General features: G+C 44.1%; 2 protein-coding genes across 3 annotated transcripts in view; one reads left to right on the forward strand and one right to left on the reverse strand.

Annotated features, from left to right (window-relative positions):
- Positions 1-26,140, reverse strand: part of LOC118220650 (E3 ubiquitin-protein ligase pellino homolog 1) — a 61,057-nt gene extending 34,917 nt beyond the window's left edge. The window contains exon 1 of the mRNA XM_035404672.1: positions 26,009-26,140. The gene's annotated coding sequence lies outside the window, so the exon portion shown is untranslated. The remainder of the gene's footprint in view (positions 1-26,008) is intronic.
- On the forward strand, positions 15,700-24,549 carry lgalsla (lectin, galactoside-binding-like a). 2 transcript variants are annotated; one of them, XM_035404674.1, is made up of 6 exons: positions 15,700-16,359; positions 16,978-17,058; positions 17,199-17,287; positions 18,408-18,591; positions 19,336-19,526; positions 20,432-24,549. In XM_035404674.1, the coding sequence occupies exons 1-5, from the start codon at positions 16,327-16,329 to the stop codon at positions 19,477-19,479; spliced, it is 531 nt and encodes a 176-aa protein (XP_035260565.1). In that variant the 5' UTR covers positions 15,700-16,326; the 3' UTR covers positions 19,480-19,526; positions 20,432-24,549. The 2 variants fall into 2 exon arrangements, with proteins under 2 accessions (XP_035260565.1, XP_035260564.1); XM_035404673.1 differs by having other exon boundaries at positions 15,701-16,359; positions 19,336-24,549.
- Positions 26,141-26,448: the final 308 nt, after the last annotated feature.

The following is a 26,448-nucleotide window of genomic DNA, read 5'->3' on the forward strand; positions in this document are numbered from 1 at the left end:
AAGCTGTTTTTTTTTTAATGCAACAACACAGCACTTCTGTTGAATATATAAAGAATGTGATCTGCGAAAAAAAAAAAAAAAAAACATCAGCTGATTTATGTCCCGACGTGCCAACGATCACAACTCTCAACCCGGGGAGCCACTTACAAGAATGGATGCGACACCGCATTAAGAGGAACGAGCCCCATAAATCTGCCGCAGTCAAAGCTCCAATGGGAGCGAGTGTCTGTTGGCGCACACACATAGCGCAAGGCCCACAATGCCTTGCAGGAGCGAACCGGCGGCCGAGATCGCCTGTGGACCTGTAGACTCGCTGGCCAACCGGTCCCCAAAGGGCTCTGCCGAGGGCTTCGGTTGTCCACCGCAGGGACCTGGAGCGAGAGAGGCCGGCCAGTGTTTTAATAACAGTGTGACTTTGACGTAGGGGGGTGGGTGGGTGCTGATGTGGATGTAATCGGATTCTCGCTTCCTTCTCTACCCTCGTTTTGGCGATGCACCGGCCCGGCTGACGTATTAAAACACAAGACACACGCCCACATTAGGGCATAGTCACGGCTGCCGAAATGCCTCACGCTCACCCCTTAATCTCCGTCGGACTTTAAATGTTACCGCTCCGGGTGTTGCCAGGCAGACTCAGCTCTACAGCACCTTCCTTTCACGTTTCACGTTTCACATTTTCTCATGTTGGAGCCGCAAGAGGCACCTTTTCTTTCGCTCTACACTATTTTCAGAAATCATTTTTACCTAAAGCATATGCTTATTTTTAATAAGGCCTGGCTAGCGTTGGGATAGTACTGGCAAATATTTCTCTATATCAGGTTTTTAGCTCAGTTAATATTATGAAGCAGAATTCAGGAATGTCAATGGGACAATGAGAAGGGAGCTTGTACAAGTATGCCACTGCTTTTCCATTTAATTTGCTCCAGCCCTAGCCATGTGTTCAGTTCCTCTGACACTAATTAAATTAAAGCTCCACTTTATACCTGTACCCGTTTCATTGCTCTTCTCTTAAAATGCGGTAAGGGGGTGGGGAGGGTGACACTGCGTGTGTCACGGCCTCGAGGATACGTGCTCATTCTCCAGGGATGTTGCTGTTGCAAATCAAACACGAAAACATAGCAACAGACCTGGACGAGTTCTCAAGTGCAAAGTGGCTAATGTAGGTATTAACAAAGAGTGCTATGAAGGCTGCCCGCGGTTCCGTGGAATTACATAATAAAAATTTCGTACTGATGCTTAACCAAATATTACGTTTCTCAACTGCCGCGTGTTTGGAAGCCGGCCTGTCTGCTGTTGTCAGGCTGCCATGGAGACAGTAACTATGTACACGGATATGTTTACAGAATGTTTCAGATATCAGAAACCTGAGGGAAACAAAAGACCGATTGGCCAAATTCCATAAGTACATGCTCGTGCGTGCCAGTGTAGTATTTTAGAACATCGAAGGTTGTACATTTATAATATTTTTTTTATTTTATAACTCACGTTGTCCTGTCTTGGTGGTGGATCTGATTCGTCACAGGCTATTCCGCGACTCCTGCAACCAGATACCGAGGCAGCAGCACTAATATGGAAAACATTAAAAGCTGGATCCAGTGCAAAAGCTATTCTTTGCACTTTGTGCACACTTTGGGTCAACATCTGCCCTTAAGTTGGCTTGCATTGGTGGGAAATAAGCAACGCCTGTACCTTTGCGACAAATCGACGTCTACTGGTTCTCTTGCTGCCGATGCACTAAGTGAGCTCCGTGAAATATGTAGGTATTTTTAGAAACGAGGCAGTTAATTACACAGACGAACGTGGTCATTTTGTTCGGCTGTCAGGGTCTTTTCTGTGAGCTCACGGTTCAGAGGCGATGAGGTCTTGTAGAGCGCGAGAGCAGTTATAGCCTTTTCAGTGGAAAGTAGAATCGACAAAAGTCTTAAATGCATAGTCCCCACGGAGTTATATCACTCAGAGGTCTCAAGGTGCTTGTCACGTCTGTACTTATTTATTTAAAAGCTGGGCTGTCAGTGCAAATATCACAAGACTATTGACCGGTATGAATTGATACCGAGTAGAACAATGCAATCTTTTTTTAAACTTTGTTTCCGAGAAAAGGGCGGAGAACGACGCGTGTAATTACATTAATTATGTATTATGAAGAGATGTTTCCTTTTATTCGCGAAGTGTTGATTGTGCTCGTCTCCAGTTGTGACATAGGCGTGAAATCTAAATTAAGCGCTGCCGAGAGTATTGAGAGAAACAGGGAGAAGAGGGGGATTAACACACGCGCATACTAGTAAGCACCTGGGAAGAGATCTTAAGACCGCATGATCTCAACTCACACTGTTCTAGTGGAGCGGGAGGGAAGTGTCCGGTTCTCGTTTTTCCCCGACCACCCCTTACCGCGGCATTCAGTGTGCGAGACGACGAGTCACGCCCATTGCCTCGCCTTTGCACGTGAGGAGGGAACCCTTTTCAGTGACGCTGCAGGCCGCACAGAAGGCCCATTAACATCGCCCTGGCAGACCGTTCCACACGTCAGCTGAAACAAACTGGTATGTCATTCTCATCAAAGGGTGGTAGCCCGTGGAACAGAATATTCAATGTCCCACTGTAAAGCTAGCATGTCCCTCAAAGCAATGTACAACCCAGCAGGTCCGATCAAGTTGTTCTTTCACAAAATGGATTGGGGCAGTTCTTGTTTGAACAGTAGACAGTGAGTAAATCTGCTTCAGAAAGATTTGCCACATGCTGCAGCTAGTCCACGGTTTGTGAAATGCATTATTATTGCATATCTTATTATTTACCTGGCATTTAAAGAGTTACATATTTAGAAATGTGTGTGTGTTTGGCAAAAGCCTGGTTCCAACCACATCCTGGTCACGTAGCACCTCTGGGAATAATGGGACGGGTGGGGGGGGGGGGGGGGGGGGGCAATTTCCCTTCCTCAGCAAAGAAACCGGTGACATTTCCAGAAGCATCACCAGATCAATGCCTCTTGCCCCTTCCTCAAGCACATCCCCCCCCCCCCCCACCCCCACCCCCCCGCCCCCTTGATCCTGTCTCCTACTGAAAGTACACTGATTAAACCAGGGCTGTGCTCCAGAACATTGCGTGCCCTGCCTTTTAATATTGAAACTGAAATGGGACCGGTGGGGGGGGGGGGGGGTGGGGACCAGACATCGGTGCAGGATGGTACGGTAATTGTTACCCTTCCCTCGTCTGTATTGTAATCGTTATTGTAATTGTTCCTGATTCGGCCTGCTGGCCTTTGAATGAAGAGCATGAACAAGGGCCAGGAAAGTCGCTGCGGCTCTTGAAGTGGGGTTTTTGAAGTGCAGATGCGTGCCGCACTGGAGCCAAATGAGAGGGTGGGGCTGGGGGGGGGGGGTGTAGAGGGCCCCAGCACTGATTTTGGCAGGAGGTCTCGTGTTCCCTGTCCCTGTGGACACCCTTGGGTCAGGATCAGAACACCTGCTTTTTTTAGGGGGGGGGGGGGTCACAGGTGAAATCCTCAGAGAGTAGTGGAAAGGCCTTCCATCAAAGCGAGGGCCGGGCTGTTTGTGCCCCCCCCCCTCCCGCCCCCCATCCCTGGGCAGCCGAGGCACGTGTCGCTGTGAGGCAGGCTGTGAGGTGAAGCCCCCCCCCCCCCCCCCCCCAGCCCCCAGAGATGGGGAGACCAGGGATCCAGGCTGTCAGAGAGCAGCTGTGATCTGCTGTGTCACCGTGTCACCGGTGCTTCCGCTCAGAATGAGTTACTGTACAGCACACAGCCAGCTGGACTTTCAGTGCTGCGGCGTGTGTGTGTGTGTGTGTGTGTGTAGGTGTGTGCAATGTGTGTGTATGTGTATGCCCGTGCCTGGGAGTACAATGTGCCTGTACGTGCGTATGTGCATATGTGCGTGTGTGTGTGTACTTGTGCCTATGCGTTTGTCTGTGCACATGTATATCCGTGCACGTGTTCCTATGTGCATGTGTGCATTAGTGTGGGACTGCAAATATTTGTGTGTGTGCGTGTGCATGTTTGTATGTATATGTGCATTAGCACTCATGCCAGTGCATATGTGTGTGTTTATTTAACTTTATCTTACTGGGACTGTGTCAGGAGCCATCATTGTTTTGCAGTTCATTATTACAGCAGTTGCTTTCTGAATTAGGAGGAAATCTTGGTGACCGTTGCTGAGAGCTGGCTTTGCTATTGCGCTTCCTATCGTTGCATTGAGCAGGGAAAGGGAGCTGCTCTGCTCTCTCTAGCTGTGCTCAAGACCAGCGGTCAGCTCTGCCTCCTCTTCCAGGGCAGAGCTCTCGCCCAAAGCCCCCCCCCCCTTCCCGCCCGGAACTGGCGTGCTTCCAGCCAGTGTTGCTCTACTGCTGGTTGAACACAGCCCTGTCCTGTAAGGCTGAGACGATCGCGTGGAAACTTAACAAAAAAAAAAAAAAAGATAAAAGAGAGAGAAAAAAAAGAGGAATGCATTGCACAAGCAGACTTCCTCCTCCATCCTTCGGCTGTGTGTAGGAGAGGAGCACTCCCTCCATCGGAGGCATTTTGTGGAATTTAACCGTGTGGGATTATTCCGGGTCGGTATTTGCGGTCCACGGGGATGGGGTTGTGTTGCACTCTGCAGTCTCTCCCCCACCCCCCCCCCCCCCCCCCCCTTTCCCCTGCTCATGTGGCCCGTGTGCTCCAGGCCTGGATGCCTCCCAGGCCTCTTTCCTTCCTGCTTTTGTGTGGGGGGTAGAGCTCCCCCCTCCCCCCCCCCAGTACAGCCATGGCACAGGCTACAGGTCATAGCTATTGGCTACAGGCTTACAGGCAAGGCTATGGCCTAGGTGATCTCCTAGGCCCCCCATCTGTCTGGGATCACAAGCCTACACAACCCAACACCCCCTCCCGCTTCCCAAAAGGGAGCTTCCATAGAACATTTTGCCTATGGCCTCCAATAGTTGACCCCAGGGCAGTAGTTCTCAAACTATGGGTCAGGACCAACTGGTGAGTTGGGACAGGGTTTAGGTAGATTGTGAAACACTGTACATGTGAAAAATTATTTGCTGTATGATATGTACTCCCCATAGACCTTTTCAAAATCCAGATAGACCACTGCACTAGATACACATGCAGTTTTTTTGACATGTTTGATCATACACAGGACAAGATTGTGAATATATACTTGTGGATATGAACCACAAATGGAAATGATATCAAGTGACCTTTAATTTTATCAGCAATGAGTCGGTTCTTGCAAATCGATTACAAAATTCAAACATCAATACACGTTGTCGGTTGCAAGTGTGAAATTCTACCTGCAGACACCTAAGCTGCTGTAATTCCACATAAACAGGACAGGACAGACTGGAATGGCTCTTTCCGGAAGAATCTATGCAATCACCAAGATGTGAGTAAGCCTGAAGTACTCAAGTGTTCTGTTTGTGAAAACTGCAGCTGGCTGCCTGTCAGCCTGTTTCTGTCCAGTGCATGGGGCATGATGGGAGCACTGTGACATCAGAAAGAGCCAATGGTTCCATCCAATCAGCACAGAGACCCTTTGCTCCCATGGGAGCTGTGAGCACATGGCAGCAAACACACCCGGACCCAACACCAGAGTCTCTGGCAAACAGACGGACAGAATCCCTTAATGATTCCCCCTGCACGTGTTAAAAGCACTTAGCAACCAAACACAGCAGGAAGGGGTAGGGCTGTGCCTTTCAGGAGATAACTAACAGGAAAAAAAAAAACAGGGTGACTACAGGTTGACCGGAGACCGGACGAGCAAAAGATGCAGGTAATCATTTTCGGGACGTTCTGTACCAGGCGGCCTGACTTCCCTCTAATTCTGATTCCAACCGTGTGTGCGCTGTGATATGTGATTCACAGGAATTCACTTCACGGAAGATTCACACTTATGAAATATTTTATATATTATGTGTAAATCATGCACACACATGCCTATCCATGTGCATCGGTCCCAGCAAGTTTAAAGTGCTTGCGGAGTGGTATTAATTTAATAGAAGGAGCCTTCTGGGGTTTGACTGTAGGAGATCCTGTAGTGCATTTAGCGGGCCTATTGTCCTTGTTGCCAAGGCACCATTTGGCCTCATGAGGGCAGGAGAGAGCCCACAGATCCCCACCCATAAATACTGTGACCGCTAAGCATGAGGAGATGAGGTAACTCTAGGCTGGTGGAGTCTTGCTGATTTTAATGGCATCAGCCACTTAAGCCCTGCTCCCTCCCCCCCACTCAAGTCCCTCCCCCAGACATTTAGCCAATCACAAGGCAGCTTTAAGAATGACTGTGGAACATGGGGAAGAGTGACACGTTACAGGCCTGAGGTACAATGCCAGGCCTTGCCACTCTGCCATCTGAAACAAGTCTATTTCTGTGAGAGAGAAAAATGCTCAGCGAACATAAATATGACCTAACCTTACAGGAACTCCATGAAATGCTTAGCAGTATCAGAGATAACTACCCTGACCCCGACCGCATTGATGAAAGTGGTGGCCTTGTCTTGTCCTGCATTCTGTTTACAATTGAACATGTGGAAACTACCAAAACATAGGAACTGAAGGAGACATTATTATGTAACGGTTACATCATTGTGCACACACGGATCTCTTTCTGTCTTGTCCGATATTGATTACTGCTGTCCTTCTCAAATTCTAAATAGCTCATTCTAGCTAGCTAAGTCGGTAGCAATGAAACCAAATTAAATTTGCATTAAAGTGCTTTAGTGCAATATTACATTAATGTGGAATGAGTTAAAATCTGCACTCTTGGGATAATGCTAGATTAATGAGGTACACAAATGTACAGTACTAAACTCCACCTCTGCTCAGTTTTCCATCTGCACTTCTTGAAGAAGGTAATTCATATAACTATTGGCTAGTTCTGGAAATAGAATGTACTGCAAATACATTTAAATGCAACATATGATCAATATATTCGAACACAATATATGGGTAATAAATTGCAGGTATATGAATACACTGCCAACCGTCCTTTCAGAGAAACAAACTGTAGTGCTTTGAACTGTGAATATATTGGACATACATAAATACAAATGTATATATATTTTAAAATATATTTATTTTTGTTAATTTATCCTTCATTTACTCAGTGAGAACTGAGATTATGGGTCTTTTTTACAGATGAGCCCTGAGCATGAACATAACAAATATGTAATATATATATATATAGAACATATATTGCTGTCAAATATATTTTTCACGTTAACATGCAGTACATTGCGTTTGCGCTAATGGGTGGATAGCTGATCCAGTCAGCAGTCCTCAGACGGCCCCTGGTCTGTGTGTAATGATCTTGGAGGGGAGACTGTCCAGAATTGATCTACAGTGAGAAGTTATGAACCCTTTCACATTCCCATTGAAAGGAAAATAGAAGAAGAAGAAGAAAAAAACGCAGTTATGGAATTATCGTCCTGTTATGAGTTTCCGGTTAACATTTTTTTTTTACCCTTCATGTGAGTGACTCATTCTATAGATGTGGAGATTGCTGCTAATGTCTGCGATCTGCTGAATGGAGACAGCCAGTGGTGCCAGTAATTTCACCCCCCAGGTTGCCCCCCCCCCCCCCCCCCCTTGGGAGTCTCCAGCGTGGAAAATTAAAGGATCGATATCCACGCCTGTCCTCCCTGAAATCCATCTCATTCATATCAGTAATGTCTTAACATCAGGAGAGGCTTCAAATGGACGCCGAGCCTCGTCTGTGGCGCTTCCTCCATTTTGGCTCCTCTTCGCGTTCCATTTTGGTTCCTCCCGCCCTGGACATATAAGACGGGGACCGGGAGGCCATGTTAAGTGAAACTGGGAAGCCGCGCCTCATAAATAATTGGGTGAGAAAACTGAAGTGAACTGTCCCAGCTCCTCTTATTTAATGGTGCCCCACAAGACAGACGCAGTCCTGGTTTCGCAGCCTTTGCTGACAGAAAGGGACTTCATGAAAGTCTGTCTAGTGCACTGATCAGTGTGGGAGTTAGGATGGTGTACTACTGATCAGTGTGAAATTAGGATAGTACTGAACAGTCTTGTGTATCCCTTCTGTCAAATGTGAGTGACTATTAGTGGATTCTAGGAAGTGAAAGGGGTATTTTTGCTTCAAGCTTTTATTTATATACTGAATGCTTGAATACGATACTTGTTTAGAGATACAGTTTCCACCACTGCGTGAAAACCAGAGCAAACCTCCTTTATCTGACCACTGTCTGCTGCTTCTGTGTGCCGTCCTACGTAGAACTTTTTCTGCACATGAAACAATAATAAAAGTAACACCAAAAGTAACAACATGTGAACACTGTGTCTCATGCACAACAATAGATTCCGCAATGAGTACACATGAGAGACGACCTTTGACCCCCAGCAGGATGGGTAAATATTTAATGAGGAATGAAATTCTACTCATTAGGTCTGTACAAAATGGACGGACAGTGCAGACCAGGGCTCAGGTGAGGGTCATGTGATTGATCCACACCTGAAGTAAATGGATACCTGAACTCTTTTGTTAAAAGAGACGGTAAAGGGGCTGAACATAGTTTTATAAAATAACCATACATTATCATAGAAGGGATGTATCCACTCCACATCCACCAAATATCTAGTCAAAGTAATGTCAATAACTAGAATTACACACATTTCAAGTCAGACATTAAATCTGCATTGAAAAAAAAACCTCAGGATTGTACAGGCTCTTACTTCTCTTCAGATTAGACTGGGCTTCTTTGGCACGTGCTTGCTTCAGCCTCCAAAAAAAAAAACTGTTCTAGAACACTGTCAGCCAATGAGGGAGAAGCATGGGGAGAGGATGAGAACATTCCGTTCAGCTGATAATCACCCTGAACCTGAACCTGTTTTTCTGACTGGTCCTCGGAATTAGCAAAGCCTGACAGTTTTATGGAAGGTCACCTAAATACGCCTCCAGCGCTTCCTGTTCGTGGGTCACTGCTGTTGTTGAGGGCAATACCACAGTGTGTAACAATGAGCTGGGTGCATTGGTCCTCATCTGCTGGGATTTTATTTGAGCCTATTTCTCTCTCTCTCTCTCTTTCTCCCCCCCCCCACCTCTCTCTTTCTCTCTCCATCTTTATCTCCCTTTGTCAGCCAGGTGCTGCTGTAAGGTGACACCTCCTCCTCCTCTTCTCGGGTTGGTTCAAGGTCGCAAGGTTACTGGAAGGGAGGGACGCTCTGTGCGGGTATGTGTATGTGTGTGAGTGTGCATGTGACTGTGTGGGTGTGTGTCTGTGGACATGTGTATGTACATACAGGCTCTAGTGTGTGGGTGTGTGTACAATATGTGTGCAAACATTCTACGTGTTTATGTATGTGTATGTGTATAAGTATGTGTCTGTATTTCTACATGTTTATGTATGTGTATGTGTATAAGTACGTGTCTGTATTTCTAAGCGTTTATGTATGTGTGTGCGTACGAGTCTGTGTCTGTTGCCAGTATCTGAAGGTGTGTGTACATGCTAATGCGAGACCTCGAGCGCCAGCAGTGCTAACACCAGGAGCAGCTGTTGGTAATGGTGTGGCAGCAGTTCAGCTGCAGGAAGCTCACACCTACAGGGGAGCTGAGAACTGGTCGACAGCACCGAGATACGGCCCTCTCTCACCCTCTGTCTCCAGCACGGTGTGCTCTGTGTGTCTGAGAAATACACCCCTCTCACACCGCCCCACTGACTGTGTCTCTACAGCCTTTCCCTTGTCTTATACAGTGCTGTACAGCCACATATCCCACACACACACCTCCCAGGGTTATGTACTATAGTACATCCACATATCCCACACACACACCTCCCAGGGTTATGTACTATAGTACATCCACATATCCCACACACACACCTCCCAGGGTTATGTACTATAGTACATCCACATATTCCACACGCACCTCCCTGGGTTAAACACTACCGCACATCGACACTGTCCAGCTTTATACACTAGTGTACACTCACACACACCTCCCAATGTTATACACCAGTGTATGTTCACATATCTCACACACACCTGCCAGTGTTTTATATAATTTTCATAGTATTATTTAAGTCTTATAAATAAAATTTGTTAAATCTTCAAGGCTTTTTCCAACCTAGCCCGCTATCTGATTAAAACTAACTAAATAAGGCCTCCCGTTATAACCGTGTGTGACGCTCATAACTTGAATCATGAGTACCATACGCCCCCTAGTGGCTGCGTTGAGCCACACTTTAAAAAATAAATAAATCGATGTCCAGACAGCTTTTCAAGAAAGCACATTCAGGCACATTCCACGAACACCCCACTGTCATTCTGAAAGTTATGTCAGAAAAAAACGAACTTCCTAGTTGTCGCTTGTGGTTTTGTAAGTGCAATTTGAGTCGATTAGGTGCAAAGTCGTGAGGCATGATGGCTGAGTGTATACATTTTATCAGAATGCTAAATTTACAATGAAAAGGGGCATTTTGCATACTGATTACTTTAGCAGACTTATGTTATGTAAAATACATCTAAATACAACGTTGTATACATTTATTCATAACATTTTAATAAATATTTTTCCTTCCATTTTTCCAATCTAAATGTTTTTTTCATTTGAGTCTGTCCTTCATTAAAATTGCATGACAGCGAAACAACTGATAGCCATTCACGTGGATGCGTGTTCATTCTCATCAATGATTCATGTGCAAGTAGAAGCTACTCACCTCAAATTCTGTACTCTCTTACAGTGCACTCAAGATCACTAATCCCCAGAGCAAATGTGTTTGCACACACACACACAAAAACACACACACACATACACAAGCATGCACACACACATACACAAACACACACATGAGCGCACACAATACCTTCCCCTCTTGTCTCGTGTGCACGACATCACTTCCTGTTCTGAACCTGAAACTTACTCCGTCAGAGTTTATCGGCAACTTGTAACTGACGGGTTAGCGTGGGTTCGAATGGGTGGTCCATCTGCTACAATCTCTCTCTCTACCACCCCCCCCCCCCCCCCCTTTGGCCATGAGCAGTCGCTCTCTGGCGTCTCCTCCTGTCAGTGCTGTCTGTGTCTGGCTCGAGTCCAGCTAAGATCATCTCGCTTAGCCCTAAGTCTGCCCCCCCAACCCACCTCCCCCCCCCCCCCAGCAGAATCAGGGCCTCTCAAAGACACATTGTTTTGCTTCCAGGGGAAGGATTCATTCTGGCTGGAAAAAGATCATTTTTCATTTGTTTCTTATTGAACCAACGTTTTTTTCTTCTTCTTCTTCTTTTTTTTTTTGGTGAAGTCACACAAGAGCTCAACAAGGAGCTCTTTCATGTATCATGATGTCAAACTCACTAAGGAACAAGTAGAGAAGCAGCTAACGCTCGGTTAAAAAAGGAATAGCTAATACAGCATATTTGAAAGCTTAGGATGTTTACTGCAAGTTCAATATGCTGTTACAGATGCAGTGACAGTGCAGTGTTTGCATAGTGTGCAGGCAAAATACCTGTACAGGTAAAATACCTGTCAAACCCATGGCCGCGCCCAGCAATATCCTCTACTTCCTGTGGTCCTCCATTGGTCACAAATTGAGAGAATCTAGCTGGGGGCAGGGCTGCCACCAGGGGTATTGGGCCCCATGAAAAGATCTCACATTGGGCCCCACCACCCCAGAAAATCCTATGCGCTAATATTTTTTTGAGGGGCCCCTGTCAGTCCTTGGGCTCCTTGGAATCATCCCAAATTTTTTCCCCAGTTACTGCGCCTCTGGCTTGGGGGGGAGGGGGATGGATGATGTTGCATCCCGTTGAGTTCCAGCGCTTCAAAGGTTAGCATTTACATTCGCTGACATGCTAGACTGCGCACTCCTGCTTGCTGTACATTTCCCGGATTTGCCTCCATTTACTGATGTGGCTCCTTGCCACAAATATGTTTTTTTTCCAGTAAAAAAGAGAAACGAGCGTACACTTATTCACTGACACACCGAGTTGATTATTCCCCACGAGGGAACACATTATCCACTGTAAAATAACAGTCAAGTGCGTTTAACGTTGTTTTTGACATCAAAGGGAGACGTTATTCGAATAAATCAGTTGCACATGGGTGACTGTGTTTTGTTCCTTGTGGTTTTTTTTTGTTGTTGCAATAATTACACATTCCTGTGTGACATTTTGTTCATTGTATATTGATTTCCGAAAAAGCTGAAGAGAATATGCAATTAGGACTACTGAAATAAAAGAAGCATGACAGCAATCATGGTTAGACGTAGGCGGCACGTATCCCATAATGCTACATGAGAAAAACAGCAATGTACAATGCAAGCATTTGGACAGTTACAGTGACACAATCTTTGTTGTTTTGGCTTTGTACTCGAGCACATTAGATCTGAAATAAAACATTGAATGTGAGGTTAGGGTACGGGCTGTAAACTTAAAAAAGGACAGTAATTTGTACACAGATCACCCGACATAGATGTAGATACCGGTACCCTCAAATTTATCTTATGTTTCATTTCAAATGCAATGTGCTGGAGTTCAGAGCTGATACAACCAAAATTGTGTCAATTTCCAAATGCTTTTGTTCTGCACATGATTTCCCCTGGTCCGCAATTACAATTTCTCCCCAAAGATACGTGATCGCAATTTACCCCCCAAGACCTCCCACTGGTCCACCAGCTGATTTCTCCAGCACACCCATGATTACAGCACTGCCATTGCTACTGGGTGCAAGGCCATTTTTCTAACCACTATGCTACCCTTTCTCAGTAGTCACTGCTAAACCGCCCACACCCACACCCACATCCACACTCACATCCACACAAACACACTCACACCCAAACCCACACAGTGAGAACTCTGCTTGTCCATGTGCACTCCTCTGGTACACGTGAGCCAATGAGCCAGTGATTATTCTCCACACTATAAGCAACAAGGTGTCCTACAGGAGAGCTAGCACCAACAGGAGGAGAGGAGCAGCGTCTCTGACTGCTGGCAAGCAGTAGGTAATGTGCATGTGCCTGGTCAGTCACTAGGGGGCGCTAATGCAGCAGTAACCGTAAACCATTCACCATTCACCTCATTGTACAAGACCCCTCATTGGTATTCATGAAAGACATTATATTAATGCAGTTTGGTATTATATTGCATTACTATCCATGTATTCATTTGGAAATTGACATAGAAAATACATTATGAAAAGAAAATGTTGAAAATGAATTATTTCAATACTTGGCTAACATTTTATCGATAAAACAGGCAAGTAGATGTAGCATGAGAGTGAGAGAGGAATAACTGAAGCACTTTCCAAAACAAAAAGCTCTGCTACTGAGACCCTGTAGACACCTTATCTGTGGTCACATATCTGTGCATGGCGGTCACATGCTGACCCTACGAAAAATGTGCTTACTTGTTTGTTCTTGTTTGCGGCAGGCAAACAGACTGTGTGTGTATGTGAGAGAGAGAGAGAAAGAAAGAAAGACAGAGTGCATATGTGTGAGAGAGACAGAGAGAGAGAGAGAGTGTGTGTGGGAGAGAGAAAGGAGAGTGAGAGTGTGTGGATGTGTGTGAGAGAGAGTGTGTGCGTGTGTGAGAGAGAGAGAGTGTGTGCGTGTGTGAGAGAGAGAGAGAGGGAGAGAGTGAGTGTGTGTGTGTCTGTGTGTGTGTGTGTGTGTGTGTGTGTCTGTGTGTGTGTGTTTGTGTGCTGAAAGGTAAAGTCCAGAAGGAGCATTTATGTTTGATTAGCGTGACTATCAAATTCCACCCTGCTGTGCTGTCAGGCCATGGATGTCAAGAGAGGTTCCGCTCCTGCCTTCAGCTTATCAAAGGAAACGACAAACAGGCCTTTAAGAAGATTTTACACTTATTTTTAGCAGACGTTCTTGGCGCAGTATTGGATGAATACAGGCTCATTTCCCAATTCCCGCCTTACTGTGCTAAGTATGCGGATATAAGACAGCTGTTACAGGATTTTTTCCGTGGAAAAAACACCCAATATACTTGTTTGCAAGACAGAATTCCTGCGCATTCCACGTTTCCGCGCTGACAGCGAATTGCGGGTTAAATGACACGTTGACTACCTTAGGGAACAAACCGGGGACGGAGACTGACTATAAGACTCCACAAGCTCCGCGGTATCTTAGCAACAGCTCCGAATGTCTCTCGGTGTGGTGATGTCACAGCGTCGGCTTGCCAAAAAAGAGCACGGAATCTGGGTCATTCCTGTCATGATCTTTAATCACGCCCACTTTTCCCAAACACTCTTTTTTCACGCAGGCCCTGTCTCTCTCTGTCTCTGTCTTTTGGGACACTTGTAGTATCGCGCAGTGATGTAGTGGCACTTGTGCTGAAAAGTAAGAATATTGCTTTGGGGGAAATTCTCCACTACAATAGGTCCTATAAATGAAATTACACGTTGGACCCTTTGGGTGCAAGTCAGTGCACTCGCTCAATTCAAGGGAATTTTTCAGGTAAAAATCATCTCCAGGTGAAGCTATTTTTGAATGTTCCAACCACATCGGCAACACTCCACCAAAACCAGCAGCTCATGCACGCCGAAACATTGAGAACTAGCTCACTGTCCCCAGACCCCAAAAATCTTGACTTTTAGTGCACATACTGTATAATCATATACTTACTTTCCGCATATCCTATTAATTCATGTCATTCATGAAAGAAGAAGTGAAATTATTTGAATATTCTCACTGATCACAGGTACGAGAAATGTTGCTCTGGTTTGGGAAGAAGCAGACTTGCATTGTCATGGAGTGAAGCAGTAGCACAGAGTTCATGAACTGGATTTTTCCCCCAGGGTCTAAACATAGACCGTACAAAAGGGTCTGAACAAGGAATCTCTCACTTCTTAGTGGCCCCATCACTGTACTACATCTCCACAGGAGGGCAGCAGTCAAGTTTAATTGGAATATATTCGCTTGCTCGGCAAAAACATCCAGCAAGACAGCTTACACACCCACACGCTGCTTTACACAGAAAAATACATTGTGAATGTCTTCCATAAGGGCACGAGAGTTGTGTTTCATATTTCATCATTTAAATCTTTTGCCAAGTGCCCCCCCCCCCCACCCCCACAGAGTGGCCTTTGGTCAAGGTAACCCACTCCTTGCCAGAGGTATTGGTGCAAGCTTTCAGGCAATCAGCCATTTTGGCTCAAACATGGTGCCAACCGCTTAGATTTTAAGTTTTCTGTAATGTAGCATTCGATGGGTATAGTTAATAAGCTCAGCTTTAGCGAGGGCTTCAGCATGAATGTAAGCCCACAGCCCAGCTGCTCACATTAACTTGACACGGACACTGCTCTCCAAAAACAGACTGTCTTAACAAGTGTTTTAGGCTTGTAATTGAGATTTAATGTCTTATTTTTTCCTCTCAAGTAGAAAATAATTTTAAGTTACTGTTTGCTGGAAACATTTTTTATCCCTTACAAAATTTATGAATCTCTCCAAAAATAAAATAATTGTAATGGTAAATAATAATAATAATAATAATAATGAACAGAAAAACGAGTATAAGACTCCACAATACAATTCTGTAATTAAAAGGAGAAGCTTTAATTGCATTCATGTACCTCCCGCCGTTTTAATTAAGGAAACTTGACCCAATTTACTTGCATGTAAGTGCATTCACAGACGTTTGTTTGCCCGTCTCAAGGGGGCAATATTTAGATCAAACCGAACAACTGTTTATATGCGCGCTATGCAATGCATCTGATGTGATGTGACAAAAGTAAAACAGCGGTTAAATACTCCCACAAAAAGTAATTCGCCGGTTATTGGTCTGTATCACCATATAAATGATGCAATCTAAGCACGAGAGCATATCATAGCTACACTGGTCTAACCTAGGAGCATATGGCAGCCAGATTTCTTTCTTTAGAATTTTTTTTTTTTTTTTTTTTGCAAAAGGAAAGAATTTGGACATTTTCCTAGCAGTCTCTCACTTTCAGCCGAATGTTCATCATAACATGCTTTACTCAACATGCTTCAATGCCATTTTTTTTTAAATTCTGAAAACATACTCGTAAATTATGTCTCTTTTTGCGCCACATATCACAATTGTCGATAACAGAAAAGGAGACAGTTAATTAGGGTTTAGGACTAGACGGGGGATTATGTTTTAGTGTAGCGCGCGTCAGCATTCCGTCTCTTTACTGAAGTGGGCGAGACCGGAGTGGAAGAAGGGCGTCTTCTGAGATACCGTAGGCCAGAGACTTGCTGCAATACCTCGCCATATCCTTTTGAATGTACAGCGGACGCCGAGCGCAGGCATCCTGAGTCACTTCCCTGGCGCTGACACATTCCTGAGCGCCGGACTGCTCCTGAGCTCAGCTGATTAATCCGTCTCTCCTATGGTTTTCTGCGTACAAAATGGCGGTGTCGGCTACGGAAAGGGACGCAATTGTAAGTAGCCTGTACTTTAAATCGCCACGAGACATGTTGGCTACATACGAACGGCTTCTTTGTTCTGAAGTGATCTAAAATGTGTACCGGTAGCTAGGTAGCCTACAATCGTGGTCCCGCATCCTTTTGTGTTGCACCGGGCTATTTTGTTGCAGTAAATAGCTTACATAAGCAGCATTACTGATATGTCAGAAAATAAAAAGCTATTTATCCAGCCGTATTTGACCTCTCTTTCAGGGTTAGTTAAAATCAAGAGGGTTTCTGAATGGGTACTTTGAACTAGGCTATTGCGAAAGGTTGACAGCATCGTTTCGCTGTAGCCTACTGCGCTGCGTGCACAGAGCATTTAATATTTGCCTTTGACATGACAGATGTTTGACACTTGTCTGTCTAGCGATGTCCTCACTGTTGGTGGCGAAGGAAAGCCGCCAGGTTTGCACAATATTCCTCATTTTAAATGCACTGGCCACCCAGAAAGATTTGTTAAGAGTACAAGCAAATAATCTCAGGCGGTAGCCTCGTTTGTCGATGTGGCGGCCCTGAGAGAACAGAGTTCAGTTTTGTGTGGGTACAGTTGCCATAATCCGCTTTCCTTTGTGTACCCATGTGTATTTGAAGAATACAGACGATGATCGGCTGAACAGTTCATTTGGAAATCCCGGTCTAATATCTCCGGACAAAGAAGATACGCGACAGCTGGTAATATAAACAAGCTATTTTTATTTGGAACATAAAGTTATGAGTGCATGCATACTATGTTTTACGTGCGTCTGTAGCCTGGATATAGCCTATGTGTTTTCAGACTGATAAATTAAATTCTCGCTTTCTGAATTATCCAGGCAGTTCCGTTCAGTGGTCGTATCAGAGGTGGGATGAGACCGGGGAAGAAGATCATTGTGATGGGGATCATAGATCCTGAGCCAGAGAGGTAAATGTCAACATTGCTGCTGTCCGTTTCAATGTGCTTGTGTCGTTTCAATGTAAGGTTATTACTCAGATTTCCTTCCTTTATCAACCAAATTACTACTGTAGATCGTGTGGAACGCGACTCGTTTTGCATAACAGATTTGTTAGTAAAAATATGTAGGCCTATGCTAGTCTTTCAACCTGTAAAGTTTTTTTTTTATAAACCACGCCCACTCGAAACGAAGCTCGTTCAGGTGGCTCACGCTTCAGAGTTCCTAACGGCACGCGGCCTGCATTGTGCATCTTATCTTTTTTATGTCCCCGATAATTATAGCCTAAACGGAATCTTAAATATGACGATAACCACATACGATTAAAAGTAGTTTGATGTCGATCTCTTTTATGATCCGCGATGTTTTGGGCTTGTAATGTTGACGCGCACACAAGGATGTGTAATCTGATCTGTCTTGGTATGTGCCCTTTATTCCACCTCCACCACCCCCTTCTGGATATCTGTCTGTCAGAGTCGTCCATAATCAATCAAACTGTCACTCATACTGTAACAGATATTGCCATAAAAAGGGGTCTTTTTACAGCCAAGTTATGAGTTTACTGAGCAGCTATAATTTCAGCGCATGTACGTAAAGTGCTGGGCTGATCCCCAACTCATAAGGAAGTTGTACTTTAGAGAAAGCTGACATTTGAATGATACAAATCGAAATGTTATCTCTTGGGCTGGCTGGGTAGCTCATCCTGTTAAGGCACTGTTCTAGTGTGTGGACGAGATGCTTATTTTTGCATGCCAGGGCAAAAATATGTAGTTGTTTGGGCGCATGCTTGTCTACGCTCACGCACAAGACCTACATTTGGAGATATTCAGGGTATAGGCCTACTTTTAAAAAATGTTGTCTCATCTCTTAATATCTTATACGCAGTGCTATCACTCCCGTTAGCTTCTGAGCAATATGTTCAGACTAGGCTATGCCATGAAGTGCACTGTGACAGATTTCAATTCAGTTAACTGAAAATACAGTAGGCTATGTAAATGCATTCAGATTTGATTTCAGCCTTCCTTACCGCCCCCTCCCCCCTCCCCGTGTTGGGTTTTCCTTTGTAACACTCCCCCCCCCCCCACCCCGCAGCTTCGACATCAGCCTGACGTGCGGCTGCGGCTCGGGGGAGAAGCCCCCCGCGGACGTGGCCCTGGAGCTGAGCGCGAGGTTCGAGGACCGGCAGTTCCTGCGCAAGGCCCGCGTCTCCGGGGCCTGGGGCGAGCCGGAGAAGCCCATCCCCTACTTCCCCTTCATCGAGGACCAGCCTTTCCGGGTAACCGTCTTCACTCGCCTTTTTAAAAAAAATTCGTTTGCTTCTTGTAACGTTACGTTACATTACATTACATTTATTCGGCAGACGCTTTTATCCAAATCGATGTACAATAAGTGCATACCAGTGATCATTGGAACAACTACAAATACACTGGTCCGATAAGGTACAGTACTCATTATGTAACATTTAACGTGCCAGAAGCTCCACCATCTCACTCATCCAAAGTGTTGTCACGGTAACCTGGTGCATGCTTTTCTCCCTCCGCCCCTTCAATCTAGTCGTTTAATTTCAGGATGCCTTTTTATGGGGTGTAAATGCTGTACATATGCCTCTGGATTAGTGCCCAGTCTTAGTGCTGCCGGGACAGGCACGCTGAATTTCGGCTGGTCGACATGAGGAGCTGCCGCTGCGCCATGATTTGAGGAATAGCCTACTGAGGGGAACCATGTTGTCTCTGCTGAGCCTCTGGTCAAATTTGGGCGGCCCCGTGGGACGTCGGACCCCAGCCAATTAACTGTCAGGATTCGTGTCCGGGCCGTGGCGCGTGTAACAGCATGCCACTGTAAAATCCCGCATTGAGAATGCGCACGATCAGGGAGAGCAGGCATATAGAGGGTTGTTTTCAGATTAGTCACATGACTTAGAGAAATGATTGCCCACTTTGCAGACTGAAATCATTTTTTCAATGATTTAAAACGAATTATTTTTACCCCCCTCTTCTCGGCTCTCCGTTACTCTGCGCAGATCGAGATCCACTGCGAGCACCAGCGCTTCCGGATATTCGTGGACGGGCACCAGCTCTTTGACTTTTACCACCGCGTGGCGTCCCTGCCCGCCATCGACACGATACGGATAAACGGGAGCCTGCAGATCACCAAGCTGGGCTGACCCGGCCCGTCGCCCGTCCGCGGGGGGAAGGGAGAGCTCTCGCCCAGGTGAAGACTTGCGTGTCTCTCTCCAACACATCGTCCAAAGCTGCCATACAGCGGACTGAGAAAAAAAATACATTCACGATGACATCACCGTCTCTAACCACGCCCCTCACACCCCCCCCCCCCCCCCACCCCCCACCCCGCCCCCGCATTCACTCACGTGTTCCAAAGTCTACTGGCTGACTTTAGATTTTTTCATATCTCATATCTCATATCTGGGCACGTTGCCTCCCTCTCTAAGCTTGCGGACAAGCGGTTGCATTGTGCAGTCGCTTGTCTTGGCCGTAAGAAAAAACGTTTTTTGCATAACTAGTCGGTTTGTTTTGTCAGGGACAACACAATGTAACGTGTGCAAATGCTGGCAGAGCACACTTCCGGAACAGTTCAATTTCTGAAGAAAATAATCATTGAGTGCATTTTTCTTTTGTATTAATGAAAACACGTACGCCGTAAAATGTCCAGTGTTTACTCAGCTCTTAACAGAGTGCATGTGAGTCCGATAGGAACACTCTGTACGCTGTAAGAGCTGATTTAACACTGAGCATTTTACTGTGTAGGTTCTCAGGAATAAAATATCTACATATGTATTTATTTGTCTAAATGTATTTAATAATCAGTGAGGAAGAAGACAAATGGTAGACTATTTATGAAGAGTTATAAGTCGGGATCTGTTTAGGATTGGAGTGTAAGATGTGTTCAAACAAAAGTAACCCTTCCTAACTGTACTTCAAAATGAAGAGCTGCAATTTAAATTGAGTCAACTGAAGTGAAAGCAAATAGGATATTGAATCAGCACCATAGTTATATTGTGAAGTCTCTTATCAATATGTAGCAGTTTTTTTGTTAATGTTGTAGATATGAAATTAATCAGCGCATATCATTACAATCTTTTTTTCCCCTCATTGCAGCCGTTGATTTCCTGCACTGATTCAAAGGTGCGCTCTGGAGCACTTGTCTCTTTTCAAGTAGAGCTGTCTTTTCAGAGTCCTAATAATGGCGAACAGACTCTTGATGTTTCTCTTGATGGGGTTGGTTTGAGAAACCACTACACTAAATGATCGACTCACCCACTAATGAAGAATTACCAGCCGGCACTCGAGTGAATGCCCTTTTGCTTCTCAGTGGCTTGTTGGCGTTTGTCGAGGACTATTCATTAAGAACAGGGTTAAATATGCAATTAGAGGGTTCAATTCCCCCAAAGCGGCCATCACTTGACTGTTATTAACTTTGTTGAACAGTACTTTGAATGTACAGTGGAATGTTGCGTACTTCATGAAAGTGTTTGAAAATGAGGACACGATAGTGGTTTTATCACAGCTTTGATTATGTACATACCCAATGTGGATGAAGCAGGCATTTTATAATGCAACCACTCTCTTTTCACTTATGATTTCTCACTTGAGCAGATAAATAAACTGCATACACCATGGCATTAGTTAGAAACTGCAGTGTCACAAGTGTTTGTAATTCATATTACAAATTAACGAGTATTTCCTTCTTTCAAAGTTTACAGGCAGTTCCAATAACGCTTTGTGATTGTGATAGTTTAAAAAAAAGAACTGAGATACAGGGTTGTGTGTTCTTTGAATGTCTCTTCTTGACCTGTAATTGAGGTAAGCGGGTGGGATTTGTTGTGTAGTTATGGGCAAAGAATTTCTTGCCTTCCTCTTTTTTTAAAAATCAGCTACTTAAAAACTTTGAATTTCCTTTTTACAGTCATTCCATACAGTACTGTAGCACAGACCTCCTTGTTCATGCAGTATACTGCATTGTTCATGTCTTTTTATTAGTCTGTCGGCAAACACGGGGTGTTTACTGCTGACAGAGGCTGGTCGTGTCTCAGCTTTAAGCCCTTGTCCTTGGTTCACCTGCCGAAATGATGCTACAGGACGCGGGAAATCACCGGATGTGAGGTGCTTGCGTCTTCGCTTCTTGTTTTTAGTGCATGCGCTGACCTGGTGATAGGCCTTCTGTTTGCATTCTTAATACAACAACCGCAGTCCTACAGTGCGTTCCCACTGGAAATCTATTAATAGTATATGAATAACTCTTCTTCTGCAAGGTTCTGGAAAAGTTTTCTCTAAAAGAACGGCCATTCTAGTGCTTGCGTATTTCTCTTCGGGAAGTTCCTGCTTTGTTTTTTTTTTTGAGTGTTTGATTAGATCGGGTACTGCGGGGGTGTATGGCAGAGTTTGAATACCGTGTTATCGCTTCTGATTATACTGGCCTGTGCCCGTGACCGTTAGTAGCCAGGTCGCGCACAGCTGCGGAAAGCGGAGATCGCGGGTTATTGTAAGCCGGTGCGCGTGCACTCCCCTCTCCATTCGTTGACACGTAACCGGAGACGTGATTGGGGTTGATTAAGTGCATTGTTTAGCCCTTGTCTGGTCCTCCGCCGTCTCTAGTTTCTCTATCGGGATCAACCAGCTGACCGATACTCTTCCTGTGGGAGGAACTCAGCTTTGAATTTTTTTTTTTTTTGATGCATTCTTTTTTAATATTTTTTATTACTGGGTTACAGAACATGGTGGCTGCTGGACTCTGATCGTTGTTGTTGTCGCTGTTAATCAGCTGTCTCTGGACAGACTCCATTCCTCTTTTTGACTGGAAATAAAGTTCAGTGTACTGTGGATAAGTTGTGACATACGTACTATAAAAGGTTGCAAAAAATAAATATGTCCATTCCCAGCTTTGGATATATCGATTTGATTGAAAGTGCGAGATTGAAAACATTTCCTTGCCCCCATGACCAGTTTTCTGTTTGTGAAGTCTGGTTAATAAATAATAATAATAAATATTACACTGTCACATGCAGTTTGGATTAAGATTGGCCATCTTGAAAGTGTCTGTGCTCATGTGTGCCAGACCTGGGTCAAATAATTATTTTACATACTTAAACCTTTCAGACACCTGTAAAATCCCTGCCAGATTAGTGATTATAAAATAAACACCTGTTTTGCTTTCATTTGACTGTACTGCAGTAAATAAAACGTTTCACTGAAAACTCTCTGGGATCTACACATTTTACCAGCCTCTAAAGAGTTTTTAAGTTTTTCAGATATGCGTTTGAGGTCTAATGCCTGAACGCACATGTATGAAAATACTAAAATCCATATCATTTTATAGACTTGCGCACATGGCCAAAAAACCCGAGAGAAACTCATCTTCCCCCATCTCTTATTTCTCCTGGTTTCCATTTTATGCTCCCTCGGTGAGAGTCTAAACATTTCACTTGAGCAGCTAAAGCAATGACCCGCCTCAGCGAATGCATCATTGATCGTCGTAGGCAGTGTGGAATAGGTGGTAGGAGTTTTTCAAAAAATTTTTATTCTGTTTATTTTTTTAAAACAAAAAAGGTTTTTTAATGGCAGGAAAAACACAAGAAAGCGCTATTGACAAGCTAACAGGACACACCCCAGCAGTGTTCTTGAGCAGTGTTTCCCGATCTGTGGGTCAGGAAAGGGGTTGAGTTGGGTTACGAGATGCATTTTGGATATATGATGCTATTTACAGTGTACATGCTCTGGTTTTGACATATGATTTAAAAAAAAAAAAAAAAAAAAGTCATTCCATATTTTAAAACACCATAAGCTGCTTTTTAATAAGGTGTGAGCCACAGGAAGTGTATTAACTCATTAAGGGGGGTGCCGGTCTATGGATTTTTAGGAACTGCCTAGTTTTTATTTCGTGCTGTTTTTTTTGATGCATCAGCTGAGCAGTTTTGTAATAATGTAGATTAGATCATGGATCATGTGACTGAGGGGAGGGAGGAGGAGGAGGAGGGGGGAGGGAGCGGGAGGGGCGGAGGGAGGGGGGAGTGTTCACTGTGGTGCTGCTGCTGTTTACACAAGAACGTCCTGTAGGTCTGGACCTCAGAGAGATAAGAGAAAAGAGCAGGAAGGCTTGGCTTGCGTTCTTATGCTCATTTTCAGACCAGGCTTTAAAAAGGGCCAGTTAGATTCATTCTTTACCCTGATTCTCCTGAACCCAATTGTAGGCCAACATCCACTGAATTACAGTATATTGCCTATGATAAGAAATCCTAAACAATTGAAAAGTGTGTTTTTCCTCACTTGAATTTTTGAAGTAGTTTGAAGATTTTAAAAAAGTTTACATTTTTGTATTTTAAACACATATGTTACAAGTTGAAAGCGACAAAAATAGCTGGAATGTATCTGTACGAACTATATTACTGCAACTAGTTTCAAATGACCCAACAGTGTGGTTGAAGTGCTGACTGGATTATCGCAGACCTTCTATTACTTGGTAGGAAAAACTGTGTTTCAGAGCAGGGGACAGCGAGTACGGTAGTCTGGATTGTAATAAAGCATGAACTTTCTTTGTTCTCATCGCCCTCAAATAAGTATTGTGCTATTATTGACACTACATCGAAAAGGGCCTCAAAACCAGGTCTTGTCAGTTCAAATGAATGTCACTGGCTCTGGCTATACGCAAGTGTGGCTCTGTTAATTGTTGTACAATCATGATTCTTTTTCTTTTTTTTCCTCAGTGGTAATGAATGCCTTTTCCATCTATGAAGTAGGTACAGTGAGCATGTTAAAATGTGGCATAATGCAAGGAAGACAATACAGTACATTTCTTTGTGACCAAATTATTTAACCAATCGGCTTCATAAGACGCATTTCTCAAGGCTATAATTAGCTAGTTAATTCATCATTATGACAGGCACTTTCATAAAGTAAGTGTGTGACCAAATACAGAAATTGAATGATATACAAAAGAAATGTTGTACTCATGTATAAATTGCAAACCCAATGACGGTCTTTTCCAGATCTGGTGGCGATTGTTGTTCCAGCAATGTATAGAGTTACCTTGCATTGTACCATAATAGTGCAGCTATGCTTTCTGTACAAATAGCCTTTCTGTAAATAGGCTCGATTTCCACTTGTAGCCTGACTGAGTGAACGGACCATAGAGGTGCTATTATCTTTTTATTTATTTAGTTTTAGTTTTGTTTTTATTCTGTCATCTCCTCCTCAATAAAGTGCAAATTTGTGAAACCATTTTTGGGAGTCTGAGTGCAATGGTGTCTGACCTAACATGTGTCTGTGTTTTTTTCAAGATTGTTCTTTTTTCAGGATAAAAAACCATATCAGCAGAACCCAGCCACAATAATTCTTAAACCTAAAAGGCAGGTACACATTACAGGCCTCCTATTTAAAACAAACCAATACATCAATTTCCCTGATATCCCCTGATCATGGTGTTTTATTTTGAGCATGGACTCTAATGTCTTCTCTGTTACTGGCTCACAAATGCACTTCCACACACTTTTACTTATGTGGAATCTACATACTGAAAGAATACTCCAGGTCTAACTGAGGTAAATATTAGCTCTTGGTTATCTTAAAAGTAAAAGCATGAGAAATGGTTCCTTGATGTGGTTTTGTTTGCGTTCTATGCACTCGGGCATAGTCCAGTGAACACAAAATATTCTTAGTGTTGCTGCCATATAGTGGCAGTGTGTTAACATCGACAAAACGTTACAGTAATGTTGAGAGAACTATTGTGAGTGTAGTCAGTGCCGCAATGCAAAAACTGAAAATCATTCATGTTGCATGTGGATTCATTACAAAAACAGGAGCGAACCTAAAACAGAGCCATGAGGTACTTCAGAAGTGAGCAGGCTTTCCAGAAAGTCTGGTTTTTTTTTTACCAGAATGTCCAGTTTTTAAATTATTTGTACAGGTATGGTTTGTGGTCCCAACCAGACAGTGTAATGTCCGGTCAGAGTTATTGATGGAAAACATTTGCCACTAGTTTGAATGTAATGAATTTGCTTGTCTATGACTGTCAGTGATAGAACGGCCCCCTGGTCTGACGTTGGTTCCCTAGGGGGAAATCCCCCCCCAACTTGGTCTGAAAGCTCCAGCTTTGTTTGTGATTAGGCTGACAGCTTTACAGATTACGCTGACAGCTTTATGGTTTTGACAGATTCTACATCTGTCAACCCTAGAAGGTAGCAGGCGATGAGTGGAGGCCACTCAGCAGCGAAAGAGGAGGACATAGCATGAGCGTTACTATAGATCTTCTATAGAAGAAATAACAGGAGGAAGAACAAATGATCTGCAGTTATAGCCTAAGTAGCACAGGAGACCGAGACATGAGAAATATAAACTACAGAAGCAAGAGAGGCAGTTAGAAAAATTACTGGTATCCACTGAGTGACGGGGATAAATGGGGTAGATTAGGAGGTTATGAAATAATTATGTGATCCAACTTGAGATGAAAAACCAAATAAAAAAAACTATGCAACATGAAATAGATGTCATGGAACTCAGAACCTATTTTGACTGTTGATAAAACTAGGGATTGTATTCCTTTCAAGCCCCATAGAGAGACACACACTTTGTACAGTCTCTTAGGATATTTCAATGCACAGACAACAAAGCTTTCATTTGTAAACATCAGTTGCACATTGTTCCCCCCCCCCCCTCCTCCCCACATGTTATTGTGTCACTCACCATCTGATTTCCAGAACAATTATTTTGTGCTGGAGAAAGAACGCTTTGTTTCTCTGGACAATCCAATCCACTCTCCCCGTTTTATTAATGGTAGGACAAGTGGGAAGGACGTGTTGACAAGAATGTCTGGAATTTTCTCCTTAGTCGCTGCCACCACTCCGCCATGTTATTTCCTGTTCCTGGCCCGGCTGAATTCATTATTTCCTTGACCTAGCGCTCAAGAAACGAAAATTGAACGCACAGGAATATGTTCCACATGCCGTACTGCTATTGATCACACGAATATGCTCTCGCACTCACTGCCGTTTCTTCTTCAACCCAGCCTCTGGCCTCAAATAAAACAAATGCTGTTTTAATATAATATTTCAGAGTAAAAATGTTAATAGGCTGTGTCGTACTCCTGCGGTACTAGTAATTTCTCAGTTCCCATTAATTCAAAT

This window comes from Anguilla anguilla, chromosome 2, assembly GCF_013347855.1.
Source record: "Anguilla anguilla isolate fAngAng1 chromosome 2, fAngAng1.pri, whole genome shotgun sequence".
NCBI lineage: Eukaryota > Metazoa > Chordata > Actinopteri > Anguilliformes > Anguillidae > Anguilla > Anguilla anguilla.